At 40.8% G+C, this 26,595-nt stretch overlaps 2 protein-coding genes across 3 annotated transcripts in view; one reads left to right on the top strand and one right to left on the bottom strand.

Annotated features, from left to right (window-relative positions):
• Window positions 1-6,080, bottom strand: part of LOC135522679 (phospholipid phosphatase-related protein type 5-like) — a 107,949-nt gene extending 101,869 nt beyond the window's left edge. For both annotated transcript variants that reach the window (XM_064949171.1, XM_064949174.1), the window contains exon 1: window positions 5,873-6,080. The gene's annotated coding sequence lies outside the window, so the exon portion shown is untranslated. The remainder of the gene's footprint in view (window positions 1-5,872) is intronic.
• Window positions 6,081-9,348: 3,268 nt separating this feature from the next.
• Window positions 9,349-26,595, top strand: part of LOC135522678 (phospholipid phosphatase-related protein type 4) — a 46,877-nt gene continuing 29,630 nt past the window's right edge. Inside the window, exons 1-3 of the mRNA XM_064949170.1 lie at window positions 9,349-9,755; window positions 18,695-18,880; window positions 26,377-26,506. Of these exons, the coding sequence (XP_064805242.1) occupies window positions 9,582-9,755; window positions 18,695-18,880; window positions 26,377-26,506 (490 nt within the window). The 5' untranslated portion in view covers window positions 9,349-9,581. The remainder of the gene's footprint in view (window positions 9,756-18,694; window positions 18,881-26,376; window positions 26,507-26,595) is intronic.

Below are 26,595 nucleotides of genomic sequence, written 5' to 3'. Positions count from 1 at the left end.
TTATGATCGAAAAGTTACAACTTATCCTAGATCAGCACTCCTACTCTGAGACACTTTAAGATTGCAGTACAGGTCATCTCACTTGTTTTCTCACAGATGTTTTATTTTTTTCAATGTACTCATTCTAAATGTTTGGCAGGAGTTGATATGATGTTATGTTGATTCTCTATATGAGCTTTTGACAGGATTACACATTATTCTGGCCCTTAGCAGGCTATACATTGCTATCATATTCATTACCACAAGGGGGCATTAGGGAGATAGCTGAAGAGTACCTGTCATATACAGGGACATGTTTATGATGTACAACATATTTCAGTAAATAACCTTGGGTTCAACTTCTCATGAGAGAAAAAGAAAGAGAGAGAAAGGCATTTGTTTGGTTTAGTAGCTCAAAGAAACACTGTCTAGAAGAAACACTGTCTAGAAACACTGTCTACACAATCAGGCTACAATTGCTACAGGTATAAAGCACCTTAATATGAGTGGTGGGAATTGAATGAGACATTTTTAAATTAAACTTAACAACATAACAATGACCATTTTCGATCAATTAAGGATGGATTTAAATCCAACAAACGTAGAGTGAATCACTGTGCTTTGCCTCTGGGGCATTACATTTTTAACCTTGGCCCTGTGCTTGTGTGTGCAGCATGCATCTCGATACCCTCTATGATGTTACGCATATTAACGGAGCAGACAAGCACGGACATCTAAAAGCAGAGACCTGATTCTAATTCCACAGCAGATGAGAAGGAATACATACTCCAGTAACTACCAGCTCAGAATGAGATGGGGAATCATTGTGATTCAGTCTATTCCAGGACCCTTCCACAACTATGCTCTTCTTAACAACTGTCTCCTCATTGTTTAAACATGTTCTGCTTCTACTGCATGTGGTGGGCCAAACCTTGCTCTTTAAAGAGGAGGTATTGTTTACTTGTCTTTTATGTCAGAAGGCAAAAGCTAAGTACATCATACCAGACCAGATCACACCAGAAGAGATCAGACCAGACCAGGGCCTGGTTTCCCAAAATAAATCGGGCCCTGACCAGCCCAGAAACAATGTGTGAGCAGATAGTTTTGTTTTGCAGTGCACTGCTAATGCAGACAGAGTGGGTGTGTGGTGTACCCCGGATTCAAATGCCATGTAATATAGGAACAGTCAAGGTGGGAAAGAGTGTTCTCCTCAGACACAAATTTTGTCTGGTTCTGAAAGGCCATTTATGCTGAAGGAAGAATTCCATCTTGAGCTTGATTAGAATTGTATTGTATTGTATTTGATCATTGGAGTTTTTGTCATGAGAAGCCTGGGAAAAGGGTTCAATTTGGGACAGAAAACAGTCTCTCTCACCTCACCAGGGAGAGCTGTACGTAATTAGGCTTGAGACAATATGGTGTTTCTATCTACCTCGAGCTTCTTTAATCCATTTCCACGGCACACTGATCATTGATCTTCTTGTGTTTTATCACCTAGCTTTAGGTAGAGCGTTATCTCAATCTCTAGAGATTCAACAACTCCGAGATCTAGTGTAATTTTTTTCCCATCATGTTTGAGATACAGTATAAGGGGCTTATTCCATTGTGTCATAAAAGCACATTATTAGTAGATATCGCTAAACACACAGTGCCTTCTAGGCAGAACTGGTTATTCTTAGACATATTTGTTATGTTCACCTTGCTGTCAGGAAAAAGTATTGTGTGTCAAATATGAAGACATATTAACAGTCTAAACCGTAAAATAGCAATCAGCAGTCCCTGTTTTGTCCCAGCAGTCCCTGTTTTGTCCCAGTCCCTGTTTTGGTAAAAACTATATATAAGGGATTAGGCATGAAGAATTCAGGAGTTTATTTCACATTTTTCACATTTGTGTTTTTTCATCGGAAATGATTGCTTATGGGGAGGGGCACAACTTTCACTGGGGACAGGGGGGACATGTCCCTCCCACATTCTGAAATTGCATTTTTGCCCCCAGTTTTATCATTGGAATGTGATACAAAACGAGGCAACGGTATGCTTTAGGACCATGCGGACGCCTCCGAGTGGTCAAGTAGACTATTTGGAGAGTTAATCCAACTGGATAAACAAAAAAATAGAATATATTATATACATATTTTTTCTAAAACCAAATTTGCATATGTGTAAAATATGACTGTTCTCAGATTTTAAATTAATAGATTTTAGGTGTGTATTAAAATGTGTTTTCTTTTGCAAAATGCTATATCAATTTTTAAGGTGTAATGGAATGTTTGTATTATGTATATTTGATTGTGATATGTGATTGTCTCACCTAGCTATCTTATGATGAATGTAAGTCGCTCTGGATTTGAGCATCTGCTAAATGACAAAAATATAAAATGTACATTTTTACATACAGATCTCACAGTACTGTACTTAATTATTGAATTTAAAATATACAATACCAGTCAAACGTTTGGACAAACCTACTCAGGGTTTTTCTTTATTTTAAGACTTGCTTGAGCCAAGAAACACGAGCAATGGACATTAGACCGGTGGAAATCTGTCGTTTGGTCTGATGAGTCCAAATTTGAGATTTGTGGTTCCAACTACTGTGTCTTTGTGAGACACAGAGTAGGAGAACGGATGATCTCTGCATGTGTGGTTCCCACCATTAAGCATTTGAGGAGGAGGTGTGATGGTGTGGGGGTGCTTTGCTGGTGACACTGTCTGTGATTATTTTAGAATTCAGGGCACACTTAACGAGCATGGCTACCACAGCATTCTGCAGCGATACACCATCCCATCTGGTTTGCGCTTAGTGGGACTATCATTAGTTTTTCAACAGGACAATGACCCAACACACCTCTGAGCTGTGTAAGGGCTATTTGACCAAGAAGGAGCGTGATGGAGTGCTGCACCTGATCTCCACAATCACCTGACCTCAACCCAACTGAGATGGTTTGGGATGAGTTGGACCGCAGAGGGAAGAAAAAGCAGCCAATAAGTGCTCAGCATATGTGGGAACGCCTTCAAGACTGCTGGAAAAGCATTAGAGGTGAAGCTGGAGAGAATGCCAAGAGTGTGCAAAGCAATCATTAAGGCAAAGGGTAGCTACTGTGAAAAATCTAAAATATATTTTGATATATTTTACTATTTTTTGGTTACTTCATGATTCCATATTTGTTATTGCATAGTTTTGATGTCTTCACTATACTATTCTACAATGTAGAACATTTTTAAAATAAAGGAAGACCCTTCAATGAGTAGGTGTGTCCAAACTTTTGACTGGTACTGTATATAGTATTCACACCTCTTAACTTTTTTTGTGTTACAACCTGAATATAAAATGGTTGAGATTTTTTTGGTCACTGGCCTACACATAATACCCCGTAATGTTCAAGTGGAATTATGTTTTTCTTATTTACGTTTTTTTATTATTAATTATAGATGAAAAACTTAAATGTCTTGAGTCAATAAGTATTCAACCCCTTTGTTATGGCAATCCTAAATAAGTTCAGGAGTAAGAATGTGCTTCACAAGTCGCATAACAAGTTGCATGGACTCACTCTGTTGCAATAATGGTCTTTAACATGATTTTTTAATGACTACCTAATTTCTGTACCTCACACATACAATTATATCTAAGGCCCCTCAGTCGAGCAGTGAATTTCAAACACAGATTCAACCACAACAACCCGGGAAGTTTTCCAATTCCTCGCAAAGAAGGGCACCTAATGGTAGATGGGTAGAAAAAAGCTGACATTTGAACATGGTCACAACAAAGATACAGGCGTCCTTCCTAACTCAGTTGCCGTAGAAGCAGGAAACCACTCTGGGATTTCGCCATGAGTCCAATGGTCACTTTAAAACAGTTACAGTGTTTAATTGCTGTTATAGGAGAAAATGGAGGATGGATCAACAACATTGTAGTTACTCCATAATACTAACCTAATTCAGAGGGGTTGGGTTAAATGTGGAAGACACATTTCAGTTGAATACATTCAGTTGGACAACTGACTAAGTATCCCCCTTTCCCTTTCCCTAATTGACAGAGTGAAAAGAAGGAAACCTGTACAGAATAAAAATATTCCAAAATAGGATGCTGTTTACACGGCACTAAAGTAATACTGCGAAAAAATTGGCAAATCCAATACAACACATTACTAAGTACCACTCCATATTTTTAAGAATGGTGGTGGCTGCATCATGTTTTATGGGTATGCTTGTAGTTGTTAAGGATTAGGAGTTTTTCAGGATAAAAAAGAAACGGAATAGAGACAAAACTGAGGCAAAATCCTAGAGGAAAACCTGGTTCAGTCTGCTTTCTACCAGACACTGGGAGATGAATTCACCTTTCAGCAGGTCAATAACCTAAAACAAAAGGCCAAATCTACACTGGAGTTGCTTACCAAGAAGACAGTGAATGTTCCTGAGTGGCTGAGTCACAGTTTTGACTTAAATCTACTTGAAAATCTAGGGGAAGACCTGAAAATGGTTCAACAACAAATTTGACAGAGCTTGAAGATTTTTTTAAAGAATAATGGCAAATGTTGCACAATCCAGGTGTGGAAAGCTCTTATGAGACTTGCCAGAAAGACTCACTGCTGTAATCACTGCCAAAGGTGCTTCTGTAAAGTACTGACTCAGGGGTGTGAATACTTAAATATTTCTGTATTTCATTTTCGATAAATGTACAAATATTTCAAAAAATATGTTTTCACTTTGTCATTATTGGTTATTGTGTGTAGATGGGTGAGAAAAAATCTATTTAATCAATGTTGAATTTAGGCAGTAACACAACAACATGTGGAATAAGTCAAGGGGTATGAATACTGTTTTGATGTCACAAATGTATCATTTGTACATTTATATCTTTAAAATGTAGTTATTTGGTACATTTGACTGTGTAAAACCTAGCAGTACTACTTATTTATCTGGGAGTTTGGCGATTATATAGCATTTAGCAAAAACATGATTATTTGACTCTGTATTGAAACCCTAAAATGATACATTTTAAACAACTACATGTCTGTCGTTGAACAACCCTATGCCATGATTAGATTGTGAAAAAACACACCAATCTCTTTAATAATTTATTTTTTAAATAAAAGCTCATTTTCTAACATTTTTTAAAATGGATATACAGTGATTTGGAACAAAAACTCTTCAAGTGTAACAACTCTCAAATTCATAGACAGAGCTATGGTTGCAAGGACTGACCATCCAAGATATCAAAATGATAGTTTTAATCATGTTTTAAGGTTTTATATTGGTTTGCAAACATTGGAGTAAAACAAGCTTATATGCTGGGTTCTGATGGGGTATGACAGTTGAACTAAGCTTATGTCATATGTAAGTTATATTCTTTAATAATCAATCAGTACATATTTAATTTAAGTCAATAAATGGATGTAGCAACAGCTGATTACCCCTTTAAGGATATATTCAAATACGTCTATAAACTGCTACAGATGAATCCATCATCAATGTTTTACTGTGTACTGTATGTACAGTGTAGGTTGAAGATTGTATCAGGGATCCATGGGTACAGTAGCCTATACAACACAATAATGGTCAGAGAACCTGAAACTGTAACAAAGCAGATCGTAATAACACTATAATAACGAATGTAGTACATTGAGCCTCATTTCAAAATGTCAATACTCTGAAACTCTACCGATATGAATGTTTCGACGTTTTCTTAGCTTTCCTCCTCGATGCACTCCACCACACGTCCTTAGAAAGCATAGAGCCATAGGCTATCATATGTGGTGCATTGCTGTATTTTCTCATTCTCTGCACGAACAGTAGCCTACCTAACAAAATGCAGAGCAGTTACGACTGAACATCTACCCTGCGACAATTACGACAGTCTCTGCAGTGCTGACCGGATAACGGGAAAAAGTCCTACCTTGGACTGCTCAAGGAGTTTTAGCGACTCAACAGCTTCAGAAGTCTGAACGTGATAAATAAACAACCAGACGTGACTCATATGTTTGTATCTCTACGGACGTTTGCTTCTTGGATGTACATTTAGTGTTCTACGAATTTCCAAGGTCCCTTCTCGTGAAAATAACTCATTAATTTCAATACTTTCAGTGTCTCCGGTATGTTGTCAAATACCTTGGTGGATGCAGCAAATACGCTACTGCGCATGCGCAACCCTGGACAGTCTTTTTGCTGTAATGTCATGGAAGTGAAGGCTAGTTTACACCACTGTTGCTATCGTCCCATCCCCCATCAACTCTAACTCTTTCTCCTAGTAAAAGGTGTCCTACAGTGGCAAGAAAAAATATATGAAGCCTTTGCAATTACCTGGTTTTCTGCATAAATTGGTCATACAATTTGATCTGATCTTCATCTAAGACACAACCATAGACAAACACACTATGCTTAAACTAATAACACACAAGTTATTGTATTTTTCTTGTCTCTGTTTGATAGGTCATTCAAACTTTCACAGTATAGGTTGGACAAAGTATGTGAACCCCTAGGTTAATGACTTCTCCAAAAGCTAATTGGAGTCAGGAGTCAGCTAACCCTGAGTCCAATCAATGAGACAGTTAGAGCTGCACTGCACTATAAAAAAACTATTCACAAGAAGCATTGCCTGATGTGACCCATGCCTTGAACAAAAATAGATCTCAAAAGACCTGAGATTAAGAATTGTTGACTTGCCTAAAGCTGAAAATTATTTCTTAACTATCTCTAAAAGCTTTAATATTCATCAGGGCATGGTAAGACAAATTGTCTATAAATGGAGAAAGTTCAGCACTGTTGCTACTCTCCCTAGGTGTGGCCTTCCTGCAAAGATGACTGCAAGAGCACAGCGCAGAATGCTCAACGAGGTTAAGAAGAATCCTAGAGTGTCAGCTAAAGACTTACAGAAATCTTTGGAACATGCTAACATCTCTGTTGACGAGTCTACGATACGTAAAAAAAATAAACGAGAATGGTGTTCATGGGAGGACTCTACAGAAGAAGCCACTGCTGTCCATAAAAAACATTACTGCACGTCTGAGGTTCGCAAAATAGCACCCGGATGTTCCACAGCGCTACTGGCAAAATATTCTGTGGACAGATGAAACTTAAGTTGAGTTGCTTGGGAGGAACACACAACACTATGTGTGGAGAGAAAAAAGACAAGCACACCAACATCAAAACCTCATTCCAACTGTAAAGTATGGTGGAGGGAGCATCATGGTTTGGGGCTGCTTTGCCTTGACAGCTTGTTATCATTGACAGAAAAATAAATTCCCAAGTTTATCAAGACATTTTGCCGGAGAATGTTAGGCTAGAATCCTTTAGAATCTGTCCGCCAATTGAAGCTCAACAGAAGTTGGGTGATGCAACAGGACAACGACCCAAAACACAGAAGTAAATCAACAACAGAATGGCTTCAACAGAATAAAATATGCCTTCTGGAATGGCCCAGTCAGAGTCCTGACCTCAACCCAATTGAGATGCTGTGGTATGACCTCAAGAGAGCAGTTCACACCAGACATCCCAAGAATATTGCTGAACTGATATAGTTTTGTATAGAAGAATGTTTCAAAATCCCTCCTGACTGTTGTGCAGGTCTGATCAACAACTACATAAAATGTTTAGTTGAGGTTATTACTGCAAAAAGGAGGGTAAACCAGTTATTAAATCCACAGGTTCACATACTTTTACCGCTCTGCACTGTGAATGTTTACACGTTGTGTTCAGTAAAGACCTGAAAATGTATAATTGTTTGTGTGTTGTTAATATAAGCAGACTGTGTTTGTCTATTGTTGTGACAAATTTATGCAGAAATGTATCATTTATGCAGAAATCGGTAATTTCAAAGGGTTCACATACTTTTTCTTGCCACTGTATTCAGGAATATAGGTCACTCACTAGGCATGGTGTCCGTTTGCTAGTCAGATACTAGAGTGACATAAACTTCCAGGTAGCCTACATTTAGAGTGGCCAATAGTGGCTAACTGTCATGTGGTTCTGATTTAACATTAATGGTGCTGAATTACCGCAAGTGTCTTGTTTTCTAAATGTAGGCATATTTAACAGATTTGGATCATTCTTATCTTCTGACCGTGGGCCCAATTAATAGATATTTGAAAATTAAAAAAGTAATCAGAGGATGTGAAATGGGTCTGAAGATAGTTGAAAAGAGGAATATTTCGTTAATTAATTATGATTGTCCTCTCCTCCCTGAGGAGAGAACAATCATTAATGGGAGTCCATTAATTACACCCACTCTGTATCAATGCCAGTAATAGATAGTCTCATTAAAGATATAGGCTATCAAGTTTTTACACCATTAGTGCTGCACAATATTGCTACACTTGAACCACAGTCACATTAAGCAGCAATCTATCCAGCCAAGATCAATAGGCAGGGCCAGCTCCAGGCATAAGCAACATAAGTTATTGCTTAGGGCCCCAGGCCCTTAGGGGGCCCTAAACCCCATTTATATATTTTGGAACTCAGTCAGGGTCTCAACTTACTGTTGAGAGTTAGAATAGTGGAATTCAGTAAGTACAAGTTTGAAATTTGGTTGTGCTTCAGCTATTATTTGTTTATTGTTATGTTAGTCACTAACCATGTTTCCATCCATAGTTTTTATGTGAGTAAAGTCATTCCGTATGAAAAAACAAAGATGACTGCTGTGATGGAATCATGAAGTTTCGGTATAATTGTATAATGCCGACAAAAAAATTGTCAGTTCGACATGGTGGGATTTTTTTTCTGTCCATAAAATTAATTATGTGAGAAATAGCGGTGTAAACGACTTTATGCGCAAATATTGATATGATAACCATCATATCGAAGTAAACTTGGAGTCACACGAGAATATGGTGTGTGGTCCTCCCACTACGACTCGTGAAACCATTCAGTTTATCAGGCTGCAGATGAAAAAACTTCACAGGGTGGTGAAAGTGCACGGTGATCTTGAAATGTGTATCTGCCCCATTGCAAAAACTATTTGAACTACATGGAATTTGCCATAAAATTGCTAAATGTCTCTCCGCCCCATGGCATAATGTATAGAATTGCAGAAAATTAACTTTAAAACGAATTTATTCTCGCTGAATTTAAAATTAGGGGGCAACCAAATCTTGCTTAGGGCCCCCAAAAGATTAGCAATGGTCCTGTTGATAGGTATTGGTAGAAGACATTTACAGTAGAAATGGATTGATTCATGATGTCATTTGGAAGCTACTGCACACATAAGCCGGATTAACAGACAAGTCGAAATCTACTGTATACTGTGACTGTTTTACTGCTGAGCTAATTAAAATGCTGTCAGTTCATGTTTATGAATGCATGCGTTCCGGAGTGCGCCTGCGCCTTTCCCTAAAGCGCCAGAGTGTAAAACAGCAGAGCACTGCTGATGTCATAGCAGCTTTCCAAGGACTTTACTCGGTGACTGCTCGTGCGGCCCAAGTGTATGCCTAGTCTTTATCAAGAGATGCAAATGATGCTATATTAGCAACGAGGATACTTTCTCAAAATCAGGTTAGGAGATTCTGTGCCTTTTTAAGAGAGTCTTGTGAGGTGCATGCCGACTGTGGTTGCAACCCGCACTCTTCATCCACGGTATACTTCGGAATGAAGCGAGGGGCAGTCGTGCGCGTATGATATTGGCACCCAGTTGTGACAGCAGTATTGGACATTTGACCATCTTACAGCAGGTTACCGCTATTATTTTATCGAGTATCGGGGGACCAAACATGTCTTCAAGAGAAAGACAAAAAGGAAATATGACGAAAGACAGCGTCAGCTTACTGCCCTGCTTCTATTTCGTTGAGGTAGGTTGATTCTCTCTTTTTGGAGACTGGGCTGACTCGGAGAATAACAGGATAGTTACATTAATCATGACTATGAAAACATGATTAAAAAAAATGAAACATAATTTCATCCGAAAAACAAAACAAAACAATAATGTTGCATGAATAGGAGGGCTGCAACGAATTATCAAAAAACAAGAAACAAATAAATAGGTAAATCAGATGACTAATGATAATAGGCTATTGCAGTCATGGAACAATACATGCCAGCAGTTCAATTTCAAATTATGTACATGATGTGTATGAATTACATATATTGATTGGTATTGATGTTTGGTTTCAATACACATGATCGAACACATGTTGTTGATGTTCTCTGGATGCAAGCACCAAACGATTCACTATGCATCAAATGATTCACTATGCACAAGATGATAAAACAGAAATACCACTCACAAGCATTCACATTTACTGTGTGCATGTGTGTTAGTGTGTGTGCATTTATGTGTGTGTGTGTGTGTGTGTGTGTGTGTGTGTGTGTGTGTGTGTGTGTGTGTGTGTGTGTGTGTGTGTGTGTGTGTGTGTGTGTGTGTGTGTGTGTGTGTGTGTGTGGAAATCTGGACATCTGTGGTAGGCAGTAAGTAGCATATATGACTCTATCAGACACTGAACATTCAGGACTCAGAAGTCAGCTCAGCTCTATTTAACCGATTCATGTCTCCTTTGAAGCGTGGCTGCCAAATACCATATATTACTGTAGATCTGGGATTTCTTAACACAGTCTTTCATCGCAGTTCAGCCAGTTCAGCATCCCTTCTCCACACCAATGGGACATGCACATTTCCTGTGATGTCTCTGGATATTTAAACCACACAACCTACATCACCATGTCAGGGGCAGCAAGTAACCCTTGTCCGAGCCAGAACGGCCCACAGTCCATTTTAAGGGAGTAGTTATTTTGAGGAGTGTCCTGTATCTTAACCATGGCTTCACTTTTAAAGAACCTTGCTTATTGATTTTATTAAGATTCTGAGTTATAGTGGCCTTGTAGAGTTTGTCTTGCCTGAGGCTTGTGTCTCTAGTGGAACCAATTTGAGCACACAGTGTAGTGAAAACCCGTTTTAGATTAAACAGGGGAAAACTTTATGTTCAAAGGATGGATCAAAGACATGGAGTGTACTGTACTGCACTGTTCTGCACTGTACTGCACTGTTCTGCACTGTACTGCACTCTACTGCACTGCTCTGCATTGCACTGTTCTCTTTTTTACTGTACTGCACTGTTCTGCACTGTTCTGCACTGTACTGTATTGCAATGTTCTGTTTTGTACTGCACTGTTATGTTTTGTACTGTATGTACTGTAGTACACATCTGTCATATTTTGGAACCTGTTCTCTGACTAGAAAGCCAGTTTAGTTCTCCCCTTTGGTCTAGCAAAGGTCCAGCATCACCCCATTCAGTGCAGAATGGAGCCAGTGGGGCTTATGCTGGGGAATACATAGCTCTTGAAATATAGAGCAAAAGCAGAGCATGAGGCATACCTAGGCTACATGTAGATGTTGCAATGCATACACAGACGGAGTTGCAAATAAGTGTCATATTTGTTCATTCTCTTATTAATTTGTTCATCCGTTTGTTAATTCATCAATTCAGAAGATTTTATTTTTTTGTAAATGGCCCTCTCACCTTAAAACACATGTGGAAAACCATCCCACTGCTCCTGACAGCTACCTTTACAGCACTGCTGGAGAAGGAGAAACCACATGGCTGCACCACAACACACGTCTCAACAGCAGGCAATATTGACCACATCATGTCTCTGATCCACTGGCTGTTTCCAATGTCCACTTGAACATACACACCATACCACTCAGTATGAAGTCATGGATTGGATATACATTATGAGTGCTATGCTTATTAGTTTTTTTGGAACTGAACACGTGTTTCCTATCAACTGGTTCCTGTGTTTTGATTATTATTATTATAATGACAGTCTTATAGGGTTGTAATGACATGCGTATAGGGCTGTAAGACTTAAATGTATGTGTGCAAGACACCCATGCTTGGTTTAATTACAGTCTTATAGGTCTGTACGTACTGTATGTGTACAGTAAGACACTCGTCAAACCTCCATCATCCTCAGAAGGACACCTTCGCTGCCTTGTGAGATGATACCTTTAGTCAGTGTTGCAACACAGGGTTTGGAACCAGTTCAGGGAACAGAACCAAAAACCGTAAAATAGCGAAATTCTTGAAGGAACAGAATCAGAACCAGGAATGAGCATGATCTATACTGTTCTGGGAACAGAACCGTTATTTTAAAAGCATGGGAACCAGTTAATAATGTTATTTTATTTTCCAGGATTTTTTTTCAGTCCTCAAAAAATGCAACAAAGCGCCTATGAAAACCCTCACTCAGTCACTCAGAAAACTATTCCTGTGTCAGCCTGCCAACTGAAAATATTTTTCCAGTGTGTGTGTGTGCGTGTGTGTGCTGCGTCTCCCCCTCCAAAGCATAGGCTACTGTAGCCTACTGTAATTCTGTAATTCAGAAATTAGGGAGAGATTTTTATTAGGGAATAATGGGTACACTTTTTCAATGCTAGTTAAGGATACTGTAGTTATCACATTGCACATTGGATTTATGAATTTCAAAAAGCTAAAACGTGTTTTTAATTCTGGTGCAGTTCTGCATGTACAAGCTTTTTAGCTAGCTAGCTGTGGTCCGACGTTAAGCCAACTCTCTGAAGTTCAAAGACATTCAAAATTCCTCCATAGAAGCAAGTCCTCCATAGGTATAATTCTGTGGGCCTAATTCAGTATAATGCATGTCATAACAATATACCCAGCACTTTAAGCCCAGCCTCCTCCTCCACCCTCTCTTGCTCTTTCCCCACCCACAAAATTTCAGTCGCATCTCGCTCCCTACACTTGTCTGTCCATCACGCATGTAAACAACTAAAGCTTGCCCGGTCTAGAGCTGCTCTAGCCACACTGATTGGTGAAGTAATTTAATGTCAAGCTAAATGTACAAAAAATGAATTGATTTCAGAGGTTTAAAAGGAACAGAAAGGAACGATATAAATCAGTACTCTTTTTGGTTCAAACCAGTTCAGAACTATATTTTTCAGGTCGGAACAGTGGAACAATAAAAGAAATGGTTCTGTTCAGAACGAAACAATTTTGGTTCCAACCCCTGCTGTTACATGCTATAAATAGCCCACACCGACCAACCAGTCCACTTTCCATTTCAAGCCATCCATTATTTAACTTCATCTGTCACTTCCCTGCCTTTCATTTCTGTAATCACTGGATCTGAGTTAAAGCAGAGTGAGATTAGAGGTACAGTCTTGTCTGGCAGTGGCAAGATAGGGGACAGAAATAGGACTGTTTGTGTTACCAGCATATTCATGTTCATTAGACTGCATGTACCTGGAGTTTATAAATTGTAAATGTTGCAGTCTATTATGTAAGTTTTTAGAAAGACTAATGTACATGAATACATCCCATGTGAGAGTTTTCGAGGGTTCTCCTTTAGGCCTTACTACTAAAGGTGTACTACGTTACTACGTTGCTAGATTAGGGAGAGGCTCCTAATCCAGGACCAGATCTTTTAGTGCTGAGGATCTGAGTCTGCAAATTCTCACAGTATCTCACAGGAATTTGGGACTTCAGTCATTTTTCTCATGCTAAAACCAGATTAGCCACATAGTGAAATGCAAACAGGTGATATTTGCAAGGTCATTAAGCAAAAAACTAACAACCAAAACATCAATAGCCACTACAATGTAAAAACATGATTTTGTCATGATTTCAGTAGCATTAGCTTGATTTTGAGCATCCACGACTAACTGGTATCGTCATTAAAGCTTGCTAGCATGCTAGTCATGCTTGTAACGCTAGTTAGCAACGCTAGATAGCATATGCTTCTACACCAGGGACCCCCTTCCAGGCAAACCGGCAACCCAAAGTATGTTAGCAAAATAATTATGATTCACATCTTGTCTCATCATCAGGTGAATGATAATGGCAAGGTAAAGTAATCAACATTTTAAAATGAAAACATTTGTTAGATCGTTTTTCATTATTTTGACCTCCCCAGATTATAATTGAAAGAGGAAGTGTAGGCCTAAACTCTACATGATAGTCAGCTAGATCTAGTAAAATGGGAACCGATGCAAACCTGGGAACCAATGCAAAGATTCTGGCTAATGTAGCTAGCTAGATGATTAGCTAGATGATAACGCTTGTGAAATTGTAAATTGGTAAATTTATATTACACACTTTTCTTACAACTTACTTACAGTTGATGTCGGAAGTGTACATACACCTTAGACAAATACATTTAAACTCAATTCCTGACATTTAATCCTAGTAAAAATGTCCTGTTTTAGGTCAGTTAGGATCACCACTTGATTTTAAAAATGTAAAATGTCAGAATAATAGTAGAGAGAATGATTTATTTAAGCTTTTATTTCTTTCATCACATTCCCAGTGGGTCAGAAGTTTACATACACTCAATTAGTATTTGGTAGCATTGCCTTTAAATTGTTTAACTTGGGTCAAACGTTTTGGGTACCCTTCCACAAGCTTCCCACAATAAGTTGGGTGAATTTTGGCCCATTCCTCCTGACAGAGCTGGTGTAACTGAGTCAGGTTTGTAGGCCTCCTTGCTTTCACACGCTTTTTCAGTTCTGCCTAAAAATTTACTATAGGATTGAGGTCAGGGCTTTGTGATGGCCACTCCAATAACTTGACTTTGTTGTCCTTAAGCCATTTTGCCACAACTTTGTAAGTATGCTTGGGGTCATTGTCCATTTGGATGGCCCATTTGCAACCAAGCTTTAACTTCCTGACTGATGTCTTGAGATGTTGCTTCAATATATCCACATAATTTTCCTTCCTCATGATGCCATCTATTTTGTGAAGTGCACGGCTGTGTGGTCCTATGGTGTTTATACTTGCGTACTATTGTTTGTACAGATGAACGTGGCACCTTCAGGCATTTGGAAATTGCTCCCAAGGATGAACCAGACTTGTGGAGGTTTACACATTTTTTTTCTGAGGTCTTGGCTGATTTATTTTTATTTTCCCATGATGTCAAGCAAAGAGGCACTGAGTTTGAAGGTAGGCCTTGAAATACATCCACAGGTACATCTCTAATTGACTAAAATTATATCAATTCGCCTATCAGAAGCTTCTAAAGCCATAACATAATTTTCTTGAATTTTCCAAGCTGTTTAAAGGCACATTCAACTTAGTGTATGTAAACTTCTGACCTACGGGAATTGTGATACAATGAATGATAAGTGAAATAACCTGTCTGTAAACAATTGTTAGAAAAAATACTTGTGTCATACATAAAGTAAATGTCCTAACCGACATGCCAAAAATATAGTTTGTTAACAAGAAATTTGTGGAGTGATGAAAAATTAGTTCTAATGACTCCAACCTAAGTGCATGTAAACTTCTGACATCAACTGTATGTCCTCTGTGTAAATTGCCCTATGGGCCATGGTCAAAAGTAGTGCACATTATAGGGAATACTGTGCCTTCCCGGGTGCACCTTAGTACAGTAATATCAACCTGGCAATGGATAGAGATGAATTGAAGTGAGCTTCCACCTCCTGACATATTCTGCGTAGTTTATCTTCTAGAGAGAAAGGTGGCACAGTACCACTGACCTATATTTATCCTAGCTGAACATGGCAGTGTGTGTGTCTGTGTGTGTGTGTGTGTGTGTGTGTGTGTGTGTGTGTGTGTGTGTGTGTGTGTGTGTGTGTGTGTGTGTGTGTGTGTGTGTGTGCATGTGTGCGTGTGTGTGCATATGTGCATGAATGTGTGTTTGGCCAGGGTTGACTATGCTGAGGTCATCATACCTCCAGTTCCCTTAGTCAAACTCATGTTTTCCAATTAAAATGGTTGAAATATTTCCTTCCCTATCAATGTGTTGTAATGGGCTAACAAGCTCAGTCATTACATATCCCTAACATAAATATTTAAAGATAGCTGGTCGAGTGAAAAATGCTGTCTGGACAGATTTTACTGTATGGAAGGCACTGCAGATGTGATATACACTGCCTTCGGAAAGTATTCAGACCCCTTGACTTTTCTCCACATTTTGTTACGATACAGCCTTTCAACTGGATTAAATAAAACCATTTCCTCAGCAATCTACACACAATAACAAGTAATGACGAAGCAAAAACAGGTTTTTAGAAATGTTTACACATTTATTAAAAATTAAAAACAGACATACCTTATTTACATAAGTATTCAGACCCTTTGCTATGAGACTCAAAATAGAGCTCAGGTGCATCCTGTTTCCATTGATCATCCTTGAGATGTTCTGCAACTTGATTGGAGTCCACCTGTGGTAAATTCAATTGATTGGACATGATTTGGAAAGGCACACACCGGTCTGTATAAGGTCCCACAGTTGACCAATAAACCAAGCCATGGGGTCGAAGGAATTGTCCGTAGCGCTCTGAGACATTTATGCAGCATTGAATGTCCCCAAGAACACAGTGGCCTCCATCATTCCTAAATGGAAGAAGTTTGGAACCTCCAAGACTCTTCCTAGAGCTGGTTGCCCGGCCAAACTGAGCAATTGGGGGAGAAGGGCCTTGCTCAGGGAGGTGACCAAGATCCCGATTGTCTCGCTGATAGAGCTCTAGAGTTCCTCTGTGGAGATGGGAGAACCTTTCAAAAGGACAACCATCTCTGCAGCACTCCAACAATTAGGCGTTTATGGTAGAGTTGCCAGACGGAAGCCACTTCTCAGTAAAAGTCACATGACAGCCCCCTTGGAGTTTGCTAAAAGGCACTTAAAGACTCTCCGACCACGAGAAACAAGATTATCTGATCTGATGAAACCAAGATTGAACTTTTTTGCCTGAATGTCAAACGTCATGTCTGGAGGAGACCTGGCATCATCCCTACGGTAAAGCATGGTGGTGGCAGAATCATGCTGACGGGACTTTTTTCAGCGACATGGACTGGGAGACTAGTCATGATCGAGGGAAACAGAGAGATCCTTGATGAAAAAGTCCAGAGAGATCCTTGATGAATACCTGCTCCAGAGCACTCAGGTACTCAGACTGGACTGAAGGTTCACCTTCCAACAGGACACCGACCCTAATCACACAGCCAAGACAATGCAGGAGTGGCTTCAGGACAAGTCTCTGAATGTCCTTGAGTGGTGAAGCCAAAGCCCGATCGAGCATCTCTGGAGAGACCTGAAAATAGTTGTGCAGCAACGTTCCCATCCAACCTGACAGAGCTTGAGAGGATCTACAGAGAAGAATGGGAGAAACTCCCCAAATACAGGTGTGCCAAGCTTGTAGCGTCATACACAAGAAGAGTCAAGCCTGTAATCGCTGCCAACGGTGCTTCAGCAAAGTACTGAGTAATGGGTCTGAATATTTATGTAAAAGTGTATTTCAGTTTTTTATTTGTAATAAATTAGCAAAAATCATTATTATAGTGTACTGTGTGTAGATTGATGAGGAGGAAAAAACACAATAAAAAAGTCAAGGGGGCTGAATACCTTCCAAAGGAATTGTATAAGAGGGCATCAATAGGTAGGTAGGTAGGTAGGTAGGTAGATAGATAGATAGATAGATAGATAGAAAAAGTGGAGTCACTTTAACACTCTGGCATCAATAAGATGTCCTTCTGTTCCTCTAGCAGTGGAGTACTCTGTCACAGCCTCCTAGCTGGCTGTTTCAGAGCTGAATGTGGAATTACTGCGTCAGGATGGATGCCCAAGGCCAAACACAGACCACATGCTGTACAGCACTGCATCCCAGAGAGCTACCAATTTTACATTTAATTACCCATGTATCTGGCTTTACGTGTAATGTATTTACTGGACTGTAAGTCGTACAGACTTTCAATGGTACACATTGACATGTTCAGTAAGCTACAAAACATTGGCATTTGCATGCTAAAATTACATCTGTTTTGTCAGTCATTCATGTCTCACTCTGTATATTAATTGTGTTGGATCCCCAGTGTTTACCCAACATTACACTGCAGTACTACCAACTAGGTATATCAACCTAGCCTGTTCCAAGACCATCCTGACTGCTGCGTTCTCGTTAGCAAAGAATGTAAGCTTGCGAGATCAGGGTGGTTTGTACGAGGCTAATATCAATATCAAAATATCTGTGGGTACACTATTAAATCCCAATTGGATTTATCATCATAATTTATTTGGCTTTATCAGGTGACCCCTTTTTCCTAATGAGATGTTCTCCTAGTGTGTGGCAAACTTCTTTCCTTTCTGCTTTAGGAGTTGGTGTGGGAGGTAATATCCTGTAAAAAAACAATGTGACTTTCCTCTTTGAGAACCCATGCTCCCTGAGCACTTAAGACATAATTACTTGGATGAAGACAAGGGACAGAACTGAACTGTGACAGGTCGATGTGAAATCAGTTCAGTGATGATTCCTATCTTAGCCTGCAAGACTACATCACATAGAAGAGCTAGCTCTTTTAATGCATATTCTACTGGTGCCAATTTTGCTCCAGTAGTTCCTAGAACCAACTAGTCTCTGAAATCCCAGACGATTGGAACATTGTGGGAGGTAACCCATCTGTCTAATACTAGAGACTAAGAACCAACCACTAAGAGTTCATTAGAGTAACCTGTTTAATTCCCTGCTTTTGTATGTCTTTGACTCGTGGCAGCAATCAATGAGTTGTATTTCCAAATGATGTATTAGCTTTCTAACTAGGATTCGTTAACATGAATGTAGTGTTTTTTTTCACTTTCATTGTGTTGAAAGGTGTTGGACAGACCTTAGTTATGAGTTGACAACTTCCCCTTCATCAGGTCACTGAAACTGAGCTATTGACTCAGAATACATCGTCTCCAAAGATTCTGACATATCATGTTTTGTTGTTTTGCCTCTCTGTTTATCTGTTTTTTTGTTTGTTTGTTTACCCTTGGGCAGCTCCCCATCCTGGTGTCGTCGGTGGTGAGTCTGTACTTTCTGGAGCTGACAGACGTGTTCAAGCCGGTCCGCTCGGGGTACAGCTGCCACGACCGCAGCCTCAGCCTGCCCTACATAGAGTCCACTCAGGAGATTATCCCCCTGCTCATGCTGCTCAGCCTGGCCTTTGCTGGACCCGCCATCACGGTCAGTAACAACACACATACAAACGCAGGCAGGCAGGCACGCATGCATGTGCACAAACACACACACAGGCATGCTCGCCCGCCAACACGCGCACACACACATGCACACATTCGCTCATGCACACATTCGCTCATGTGCACACACAGGCACACATGCCAGTGACATTATCTACCTGACTTGTCACACTCTGCATTTTATTTGAGGGCTGCCTGTAGGACTACTTGGTTATTCTTTCAACAGAAATAGGCAGGCCATGTTTTTAGATATGGTGTTATGTCTGAAGATCCTAGCGAAAGATTGGCCTCTTAGGAGGAAGAGAGTTTAGGTCAGTATGATAACACTAAGTTGACCCAAAGCTGGAAAGTCTTTACATGCTAAGATGAAGGGTACAGTGATCTGACATTCAAATTCATCTGGTGTCACTGTTGATGCCTCTTCCCCACTAACTAAAAGACTGAGATTACCGTCTGCTAAGGGTTTTGGAGATGTTGTCCGAAGTATGACTAATGACGTGTTTGAGAAGTTTGACTTGTCGAAACAAAACTCTAACTCTCATCAAAATATTTTCTCTATCCACCAGAAAACCTTGTTTACTACCAGAATCCTCCTGTATTGATCTGAGGCACTTATAAAAAGAAAAGGCACAAATAGCATCTTCAACTACACTATACAGTGCAATCGGAAAGTATTCAGACCCCCTCGACTTTTTGAACATTTTGTTACATTTCAGCCTTATTCTAAAATGGGTTAAATAATTTTCCCCCTCATCAATCTACACACAATACCCCATAATGACAAAGCAAAAACAGGTTTTTGGACATTTTTGAAAATGTATTAAAAAAATACTGAAATGTTATATTTACATAATTATTCAGACCCTTTACTCAGTACTTTGTTGTCGCACCTTTGGCAGCAATTACAGCCTCGATTATTTTTGGGTATGACGCTACAAGCTTGACACACCTGTATTTGGGGAGTTTCTCCCATTCCTCTCTATAGATTCTCTCAAGCTCTGTCAGGTTGGATGGGGAGTGTTGCTGCACAGGGGCGGGGGAGGGTAGCCTAGTGGTTAGAGCGTTGGACTAGTAACTGGAAGGTTGCAAGCTCAAATCCCCAAGCTGACAAGGTACAAATCTGTCGTTCCGCCCTTGAACAGGCAGTCAACCCACTGTTCCTAGGCTGTCATTGAAAATAAGAATTTGTTCTTAACTGACTTGCCTAGTTAAATAAAGGTAAAATAAAAAATAAAAAAACAGCTATTTTCAGGTCTCTCCAGAGATGTTCGATCAGGTTCAAGTCTGGGCTCTGGCTGGGCCACTCAAGGACATTCAGAGACTTGTCCCAAAGACACTCCTGTGTTATCTTGCCTGTGTGCTTAAGGTTGTTGTCCTGTTGGAAGGTGAACCTTCTCCCCAGTCTGAGGTCCTGAGTGCTCGAGGGCAGGTTTTCATCAAGGATCGCTCTATACTTTGCTCCGTTCATCTTTCCTTCGATCCTGACTAGTCTCCCAGTCCCTGCCGCTGAAAAATATCCCCACAGCATGATGCTGCAACCACCATGCTTTGAGGTAGGGATGATGTCAGGTTTCCTCCAGACGTGACGCTTGGCATTCAGGCCAAATAGTTCAATCTTGGTTTCATGAGACCAGAGAATCTTGTTTCTCATGATCTGAGAGTCTTTAGGTGCCTTTTGGTGAACTCCAAGTAGGCTATCATGTGCCTTTTACTGAGGAGTGGCTTCCGTCTGGCAACTCTACCATAAAGGCCTGATTGATAGAGTGCTACAGAGATGGTTGTCCATCTGGAAGGTTCTCCCATCTCCACAGAGGAACTCTAGAGCTCTATTAGAGAGACCATCGGGTTCTTGGTCACCTCCCTGAGCAAGGCCCTTCTCCCCCAATTGCTCAGTTTGGTCCCGGGCAGACACCTCTATGAAGATAGAGGCAACTGTGAATTGTGGACCGTCATTGCTGCACACATTGTTGGTACCCTTTCACCAATCTGTGCCTCGACACAATCCTGTCTCGGAGCTCAACGGACAATTCCTTCAACCTCATGGCTTTTGCTCTGACATGCACTGTGGGTCTTTCCAACTAATGTCCAATCAATTGAACTTACCACAGGTGGACTCCAATCAATTTGTATATACATCACAAGGATGATCAAAGGAAACAGGATGCACCTGAGCTGATTATCAAGTCTTATAGCAATTGGTCTGATTACTTATGTAAATAAGGTATTTCTGTTTTTTTATCAATTCTAAAAACCTCTTTTTGGTTTGTCATTATGAGGTATTGTGTGTAGATTGCTGAGATGTTTTGTTTCTTTAATCCATTTTAGAATAAGGCTGTAACAACAAATTGACGAAAAAGTCAAGGGGTCTGAATACTTTACGAAGGCACTGTAATTACAAAACTACCTTAAAATTTGTGGATTCGGCTATTTCAGCCACACCGTTGCTGACAGGTGTATAAAACTGAGCGCACAGCCATGCAATCTCCATAGACAAAAACATTGGCAATAGAATGGTCTTACTGAAGAGCTCAGTGACTTGCAACGTGGCCCCGTCATAGGATGCCACCTTTCTAAAAAATCAGTTCGTCAAATTTCTGCCCTGCTAGAGCTGTCCCCTATTATTGTGAAGTGGTAACTTCTAGAAACAACAACAGCTTAGCCCCGAAGTGGTAGGCCACACAAGCTCACAGAACGGGACAACCGAGTGCTGAAGCGCGTAGCTCGTAAAAATCATCTGTCCTCGGTTGCAACACTCACTACCGAGTTCCAAACTACTTCTAGAAGCAATGTCAGCACAAGAATTGTGTGCTTGTCCCGTCGGGAGCTTAACAAAATTAGTTTCCATGGCCAAGCAGCCACACACAAGTCTAAGATCACCATGCACAATGCCAAGCATCGGCTAGAATGATGTAAAGCTCACCCCAATTGGACTCTGGAGCATTGGAAACGTGTTCTCTGGAGTGATGAATCACGCTTCACCATCTGACAGTCCGACGGACGAATCTGGGTTTGGCAGATGCCAGGAGAATGCTACCTGCCCGAATGCATAGTGCTAACTGTAAATTTTAATGGAGGAGGAATAATGGTCTCGGGCTGTTTTTCATGGTTCAGGCTAGGCCTCTTCTTTTTAATTAATAAAACATTTTTTACCCATTTTTCTCCCCAATTTCGTGATATTCAATTGGTAGTTACAGTCTTGTCCCATCGCTGCAACTCCCGTACGGACTCGAGAGAGGCGAAGGTCAAGAGCCGCACTGCTTCTTGACACAATGCTCGCTTAAGCCGGAATCCAGCGGCACCAATGTGTCGGAGGAAACACCGTACACCTGGCGACCGTGTCAGCGAGCATTTTGACAAGGACAACAGGAGCCGCTATAGAGCGCGATGGGACAAGGACAACCCGGCCAGCCAAAACCTCCCCTAACTCGGACGATGCTTAGCCAGTTGTGCACGGCCTCATGGGTCTCCCGGTCGCGGCCGGCTGCCACACAGCCTGGGATCGAACCAGCAGTGAAGGGAATTCTTAACGCTACAGCATACAATGACATACTATATGATTCTGCGGTTCCAACTTTGCGGCAACAGTTTGGGGAAGGCCCTTTCCTATTTCAGCTTAGCAATGCCCACGTGCACAAAGCAAGGTCCGTATATAAATGGTTTGTTGAGATCAGTGTGGAAGATCTTGACTGGCCTGCACAGAGTCCCGACCTCAAACCCCTCGAACACCTTTGGGATGTATTGGAGCACCGACTGCGAGCCAGGCCTAATCGCCCAACATCAGAGCTAGACCTCACTAATACTCTTGTGGCTGAATGAAAGTAAGTCCTTGCAGCAATGTTCCAACATCTAGTGGAAAGCCATCCCAGAAGAGCGGAGGCTGTTACAGCAGCAAAGGAGGACCAACTCCACATTAATGCCCATGATTTTGGACTGAGATTTTTGATGAGCAGGTGTCCACATACATTTGGTAATTGTATCTGGCATCAGTGGAATTCTACTGACTTTAGTTGTATGATGACGCATTACTTTCACAGAGATCTCCTAGCAACGCTCGGTACTGTAGCAAGCAGGTCTTGTGTTTCCAGTCCTCTGTCAGACTCTCTCTCAGGTTAATACACTGTGGCTGACTGTTCTAAAAAGGTGCGTACACTGTGGCTGCTACTGTCAGCCAGCATTTAACTGTCAGCCACCCCAGAGTAGTCTCTGTAGCTAGCAATCTCTTCAAGACTTATCCTGACTCAGTCAATGTGTTTTTGTCACTGGCTATGGAGTTATCGCTATCTAAAGGTCCCCAGGTGAACTGTCAGTTTGAAACTACAGTTTGGGGTCCTCTTTTTTTGTTCTGTGGTTAAAGTGGGTGTTATGAATGAGTGGGTCTTGCAGTGTTTCGTTGTGTTTTCAAGCAGGCTGCTCATGCAGAAACGCGTTGATTAGTTCACACCCGACTTCCTGGGAGTCCTGGAGGCATGTTGCTGTGTTTGAAAAATGACAAGAAGACTAAACTGTTCTGAAGTGTGAACCATTCTTTCTTCTTCTTTAAAACGTCCCCTCACAATGGTGTTGACTAAGGTGCTTTTCGAAGCATCTTCTCAGACTGACTGTAAGGTGTCTACCCACTCTGCCCAGAGTAGGTGAAAAGGCACTTTGGTGATGACATTTCACTTCCTTATGTTATACTTTTATTTTTTTTGTACCAAGACAAAAAATCATTGTTCATGTTCTGAATCGTTCTTTTACACATCATTAACACATTAACATTATATCCAAAAAGTCGGATTTCTTAACCTGATACATCCAATAATAAGCACCGATGTATGTTGACAGAGCGGGGCAGCATTCTCACCAAAACTTTTTTTTACATTTTGTGGTTGTCCTCTTCCAAGTTGTGGGTCGCAAATAGCAAAACCAGCATGACACAAGTTGAATTAAATGTAAAAGGCTTTGAAAAATAAATAAATTGCGGTATGCTCAGTGCTCCCTTGACATTTCACAGAGATATGCTTGAACAGGAACTTCACATTAATATGAATAGCGTATACTAAAATATGAAAATACTATATGTCATGTCTCAAAATCAATATCTATCTTACCTCCATATTGTTTGATGTCCTGAACGGATTATGTTCGGAACGGATTATGATAAAGACATGAGGTTTGGACCATTGGTTTTATTAGCGGATTATCTACACAATTAACATAATTTCATTATTTTACCCATTGGTCAAAATATGCGTGTTTGACAGTGACTGCATGTCAGAGCACATACTTAACCCCTCACCCTTTTCTGAAAAGTAAAGATTACTGAATTCCTGCTGTCTATGTTTACTACTGGTCTGGTGCTTTCGGACATGTACATACAGTACCAAATACAATTCCAGTTCTTTAGCAGCACTGATAAAATCAGTTACATTTAGTGAGATGTACTAGCTGATAATAAATACTGATTGGGATTAATAAAAAACAAGCATCACAGCACTGAGACAGAAATATATCTCAGAGCATATGGGAGTGTACAGTATGTTTAATGTTCTGAATGCTAACACTGTAAATCCGTCTATATTCCATCTGCAATCAACTCAGATGCAGTTCCCAAACATCAGCTAACGCTGTGAAATATGTGCACATATAGGTATAGTCCTAGCCTAGCGTGCCACAATAACAACATGTGAAAACAACAATTAACCTTTCTACTGTAACTACGATAATGCTACAACATTCTATTAGTTCAGATCACCAAGCCATTTTCACCATCTCTATCGGAGCGCTGTGTATTGGTTTGTTATAGAGCACATGTATCATTAGAAAGGAAGTACCTGCAGGTAGTGCAGGGTCCTGTGGTTCGGCCAGTTGTCATAGCTCAGTGTTCTGTTGCTCTCTCTCTCTCTCGCACTCACACACGCGCGGATGCACACGCTCGCCTGCTCGCGCGCGGGCGCACACACACACACACACACACACACACACACACACACACACACACACACACACACACACACACACACACACACACACACACACACACACACACACACACTCTCAACCTGTCAGATGGGCAGAGTGTGCTGCCATGGTGATAGCTGCATGATACCTGGCCCCTCATTCACGTCACAGTGTGACAACAGACCCGACGCCAAAGGCTTAGTTAGACCATACTCCAGTACCCACAACACCCTGGGGTTTAGCCCTTACTTCTCACAACACCCTGCCTGTGCCAGGCCAGGACAGGGTGTGGATCACTGCTGACATCAAACACACAGCCCCACTGAGATTTAAACTCCTCATGCATTCACACTGACAAACAGAAGAGGGGTTATTATAGACTAGTAAGGACTGTATCAGAGCTGTGGGAGAGGATGTATCATTGGGATTCATGCTTTATTCAAGTTGTCATGGTGTGGGTAGTCTCTTGTGGTAGCTGGCTGGCCCACAATATTTGGTTCTGAGTTCTGAGATTATGGATCGGGTAACAGAGAAAGATTCTGATTGATTGACAGGTGTGGTGATATGTGTGTGTGTTTATTGTTTCAGCTCCTCTGAACAGAGCAGAGGGGATTGGATTGTGTTTGAAGGTCAGTGTGGAGGGGTTTATTCAGACACAGACGACAGCCTGTTGTCCTGTGGTCCTGTTTGTCAAAGTTCCAGACGCAAGGGAGAGACTTACTGTACACCTAGGGGGCTGAAGTTATTCATGTTCTATATTGGAAGTAGGGTTGGGGGTCATACCGTTTCTGTACCATGTCAGGGTTTATGATATTACCGAATGTGCACACAAGGGGGCGCTGTTTAATTTTTTTAAAGGAATGTCTCTGCTGTTAACGAGAAGCTTGATCTTGACATCTACCCACTTAGCTAGCAATTAGCAAACCAAATGCTTAGCTGGAGCTCCGAGCTGGATATCATTTATTTGACACATCTTAGATTTCTTATAGTTATACTTAACTTATAGTTATAAGCAGTGGTGTAGCGCTCACCTCCTCAGCCTACACGAGGACTAATTATTATTATAATATATTTTTTTATGATATTGAAAATCATACCGTTGGTATCTCAAAATACCCCGGTAAGCGGTATGTCGCTCCAAGCCTAGTTGGAAGGTATTGTGATATTGGTCAGTCAGGTATTTGTGGGTTATAAAATCATGATTACCACAGCTGGTTAGTGCTGAGAGTTGTACATTGGAATGGTAGGCCATAGTACTCCATACTGCAGGGAAAGTGTGCCTTGGCCTTTCCCTAACCTTTCGTCTGGGGCTACGCCAAAGACAGAGAGCTTTACTTTATCCCGAAAACAGAGCGCTGAGAGGAAAGGCAGTCATTTGAAACAGAGGTAGACAGAGTTCATGGGAAAGGTGATCTCTTAATCCTACTGTGTGTGTGTGTGTGTGTGTGTGTGTGTGTGTGTGTGTGTGTGTGTGTGTGTGTGTGTGTGTGTGTGTGCTGTAAGTGTATGTGTCCACAGTGATGACCGTGTCTCTGTCCACAGATAATGATCGGAGAGGGGATCCTGTTCTGCTGTCTGTCCAGAAAGAGGAAGGGTGTCGGGGCAGAGGCAGACATCAATGCAGCAGGCTGTAGCTTTAACTCCTTCATCCGCAGAGCTGTCAGATTTATTGGTAAGTTTAATTTGGTTTACCTGATGAGACTGTCTCAGCCCCTTAAGTATGTATTTTTATGAATAATGAAAAAAAGACATGACAAGGCC

The sequence above is a fragment of the Oncorhynchus masou genome, chromosome 30 (genome assembly GCF_036934945.1).
Source record: "Oncorhynchus masou masou isolate Uvic2021 chromosome 30, UVic_Omas_1.1, whole genome shotgun sequence".
Lineage (NCBI taxonomy): Eukaryota > Metazoa > Chordata > Actinopteri > Salmoniformes > Salmonidae > Oncorhynchus > Oncorhynchus masou.
The sequence above is the reverse complement of the archived record's forward strand: the minus strand, read 5'-3'. Positions and strand labels throughout refer to the sequence as shown.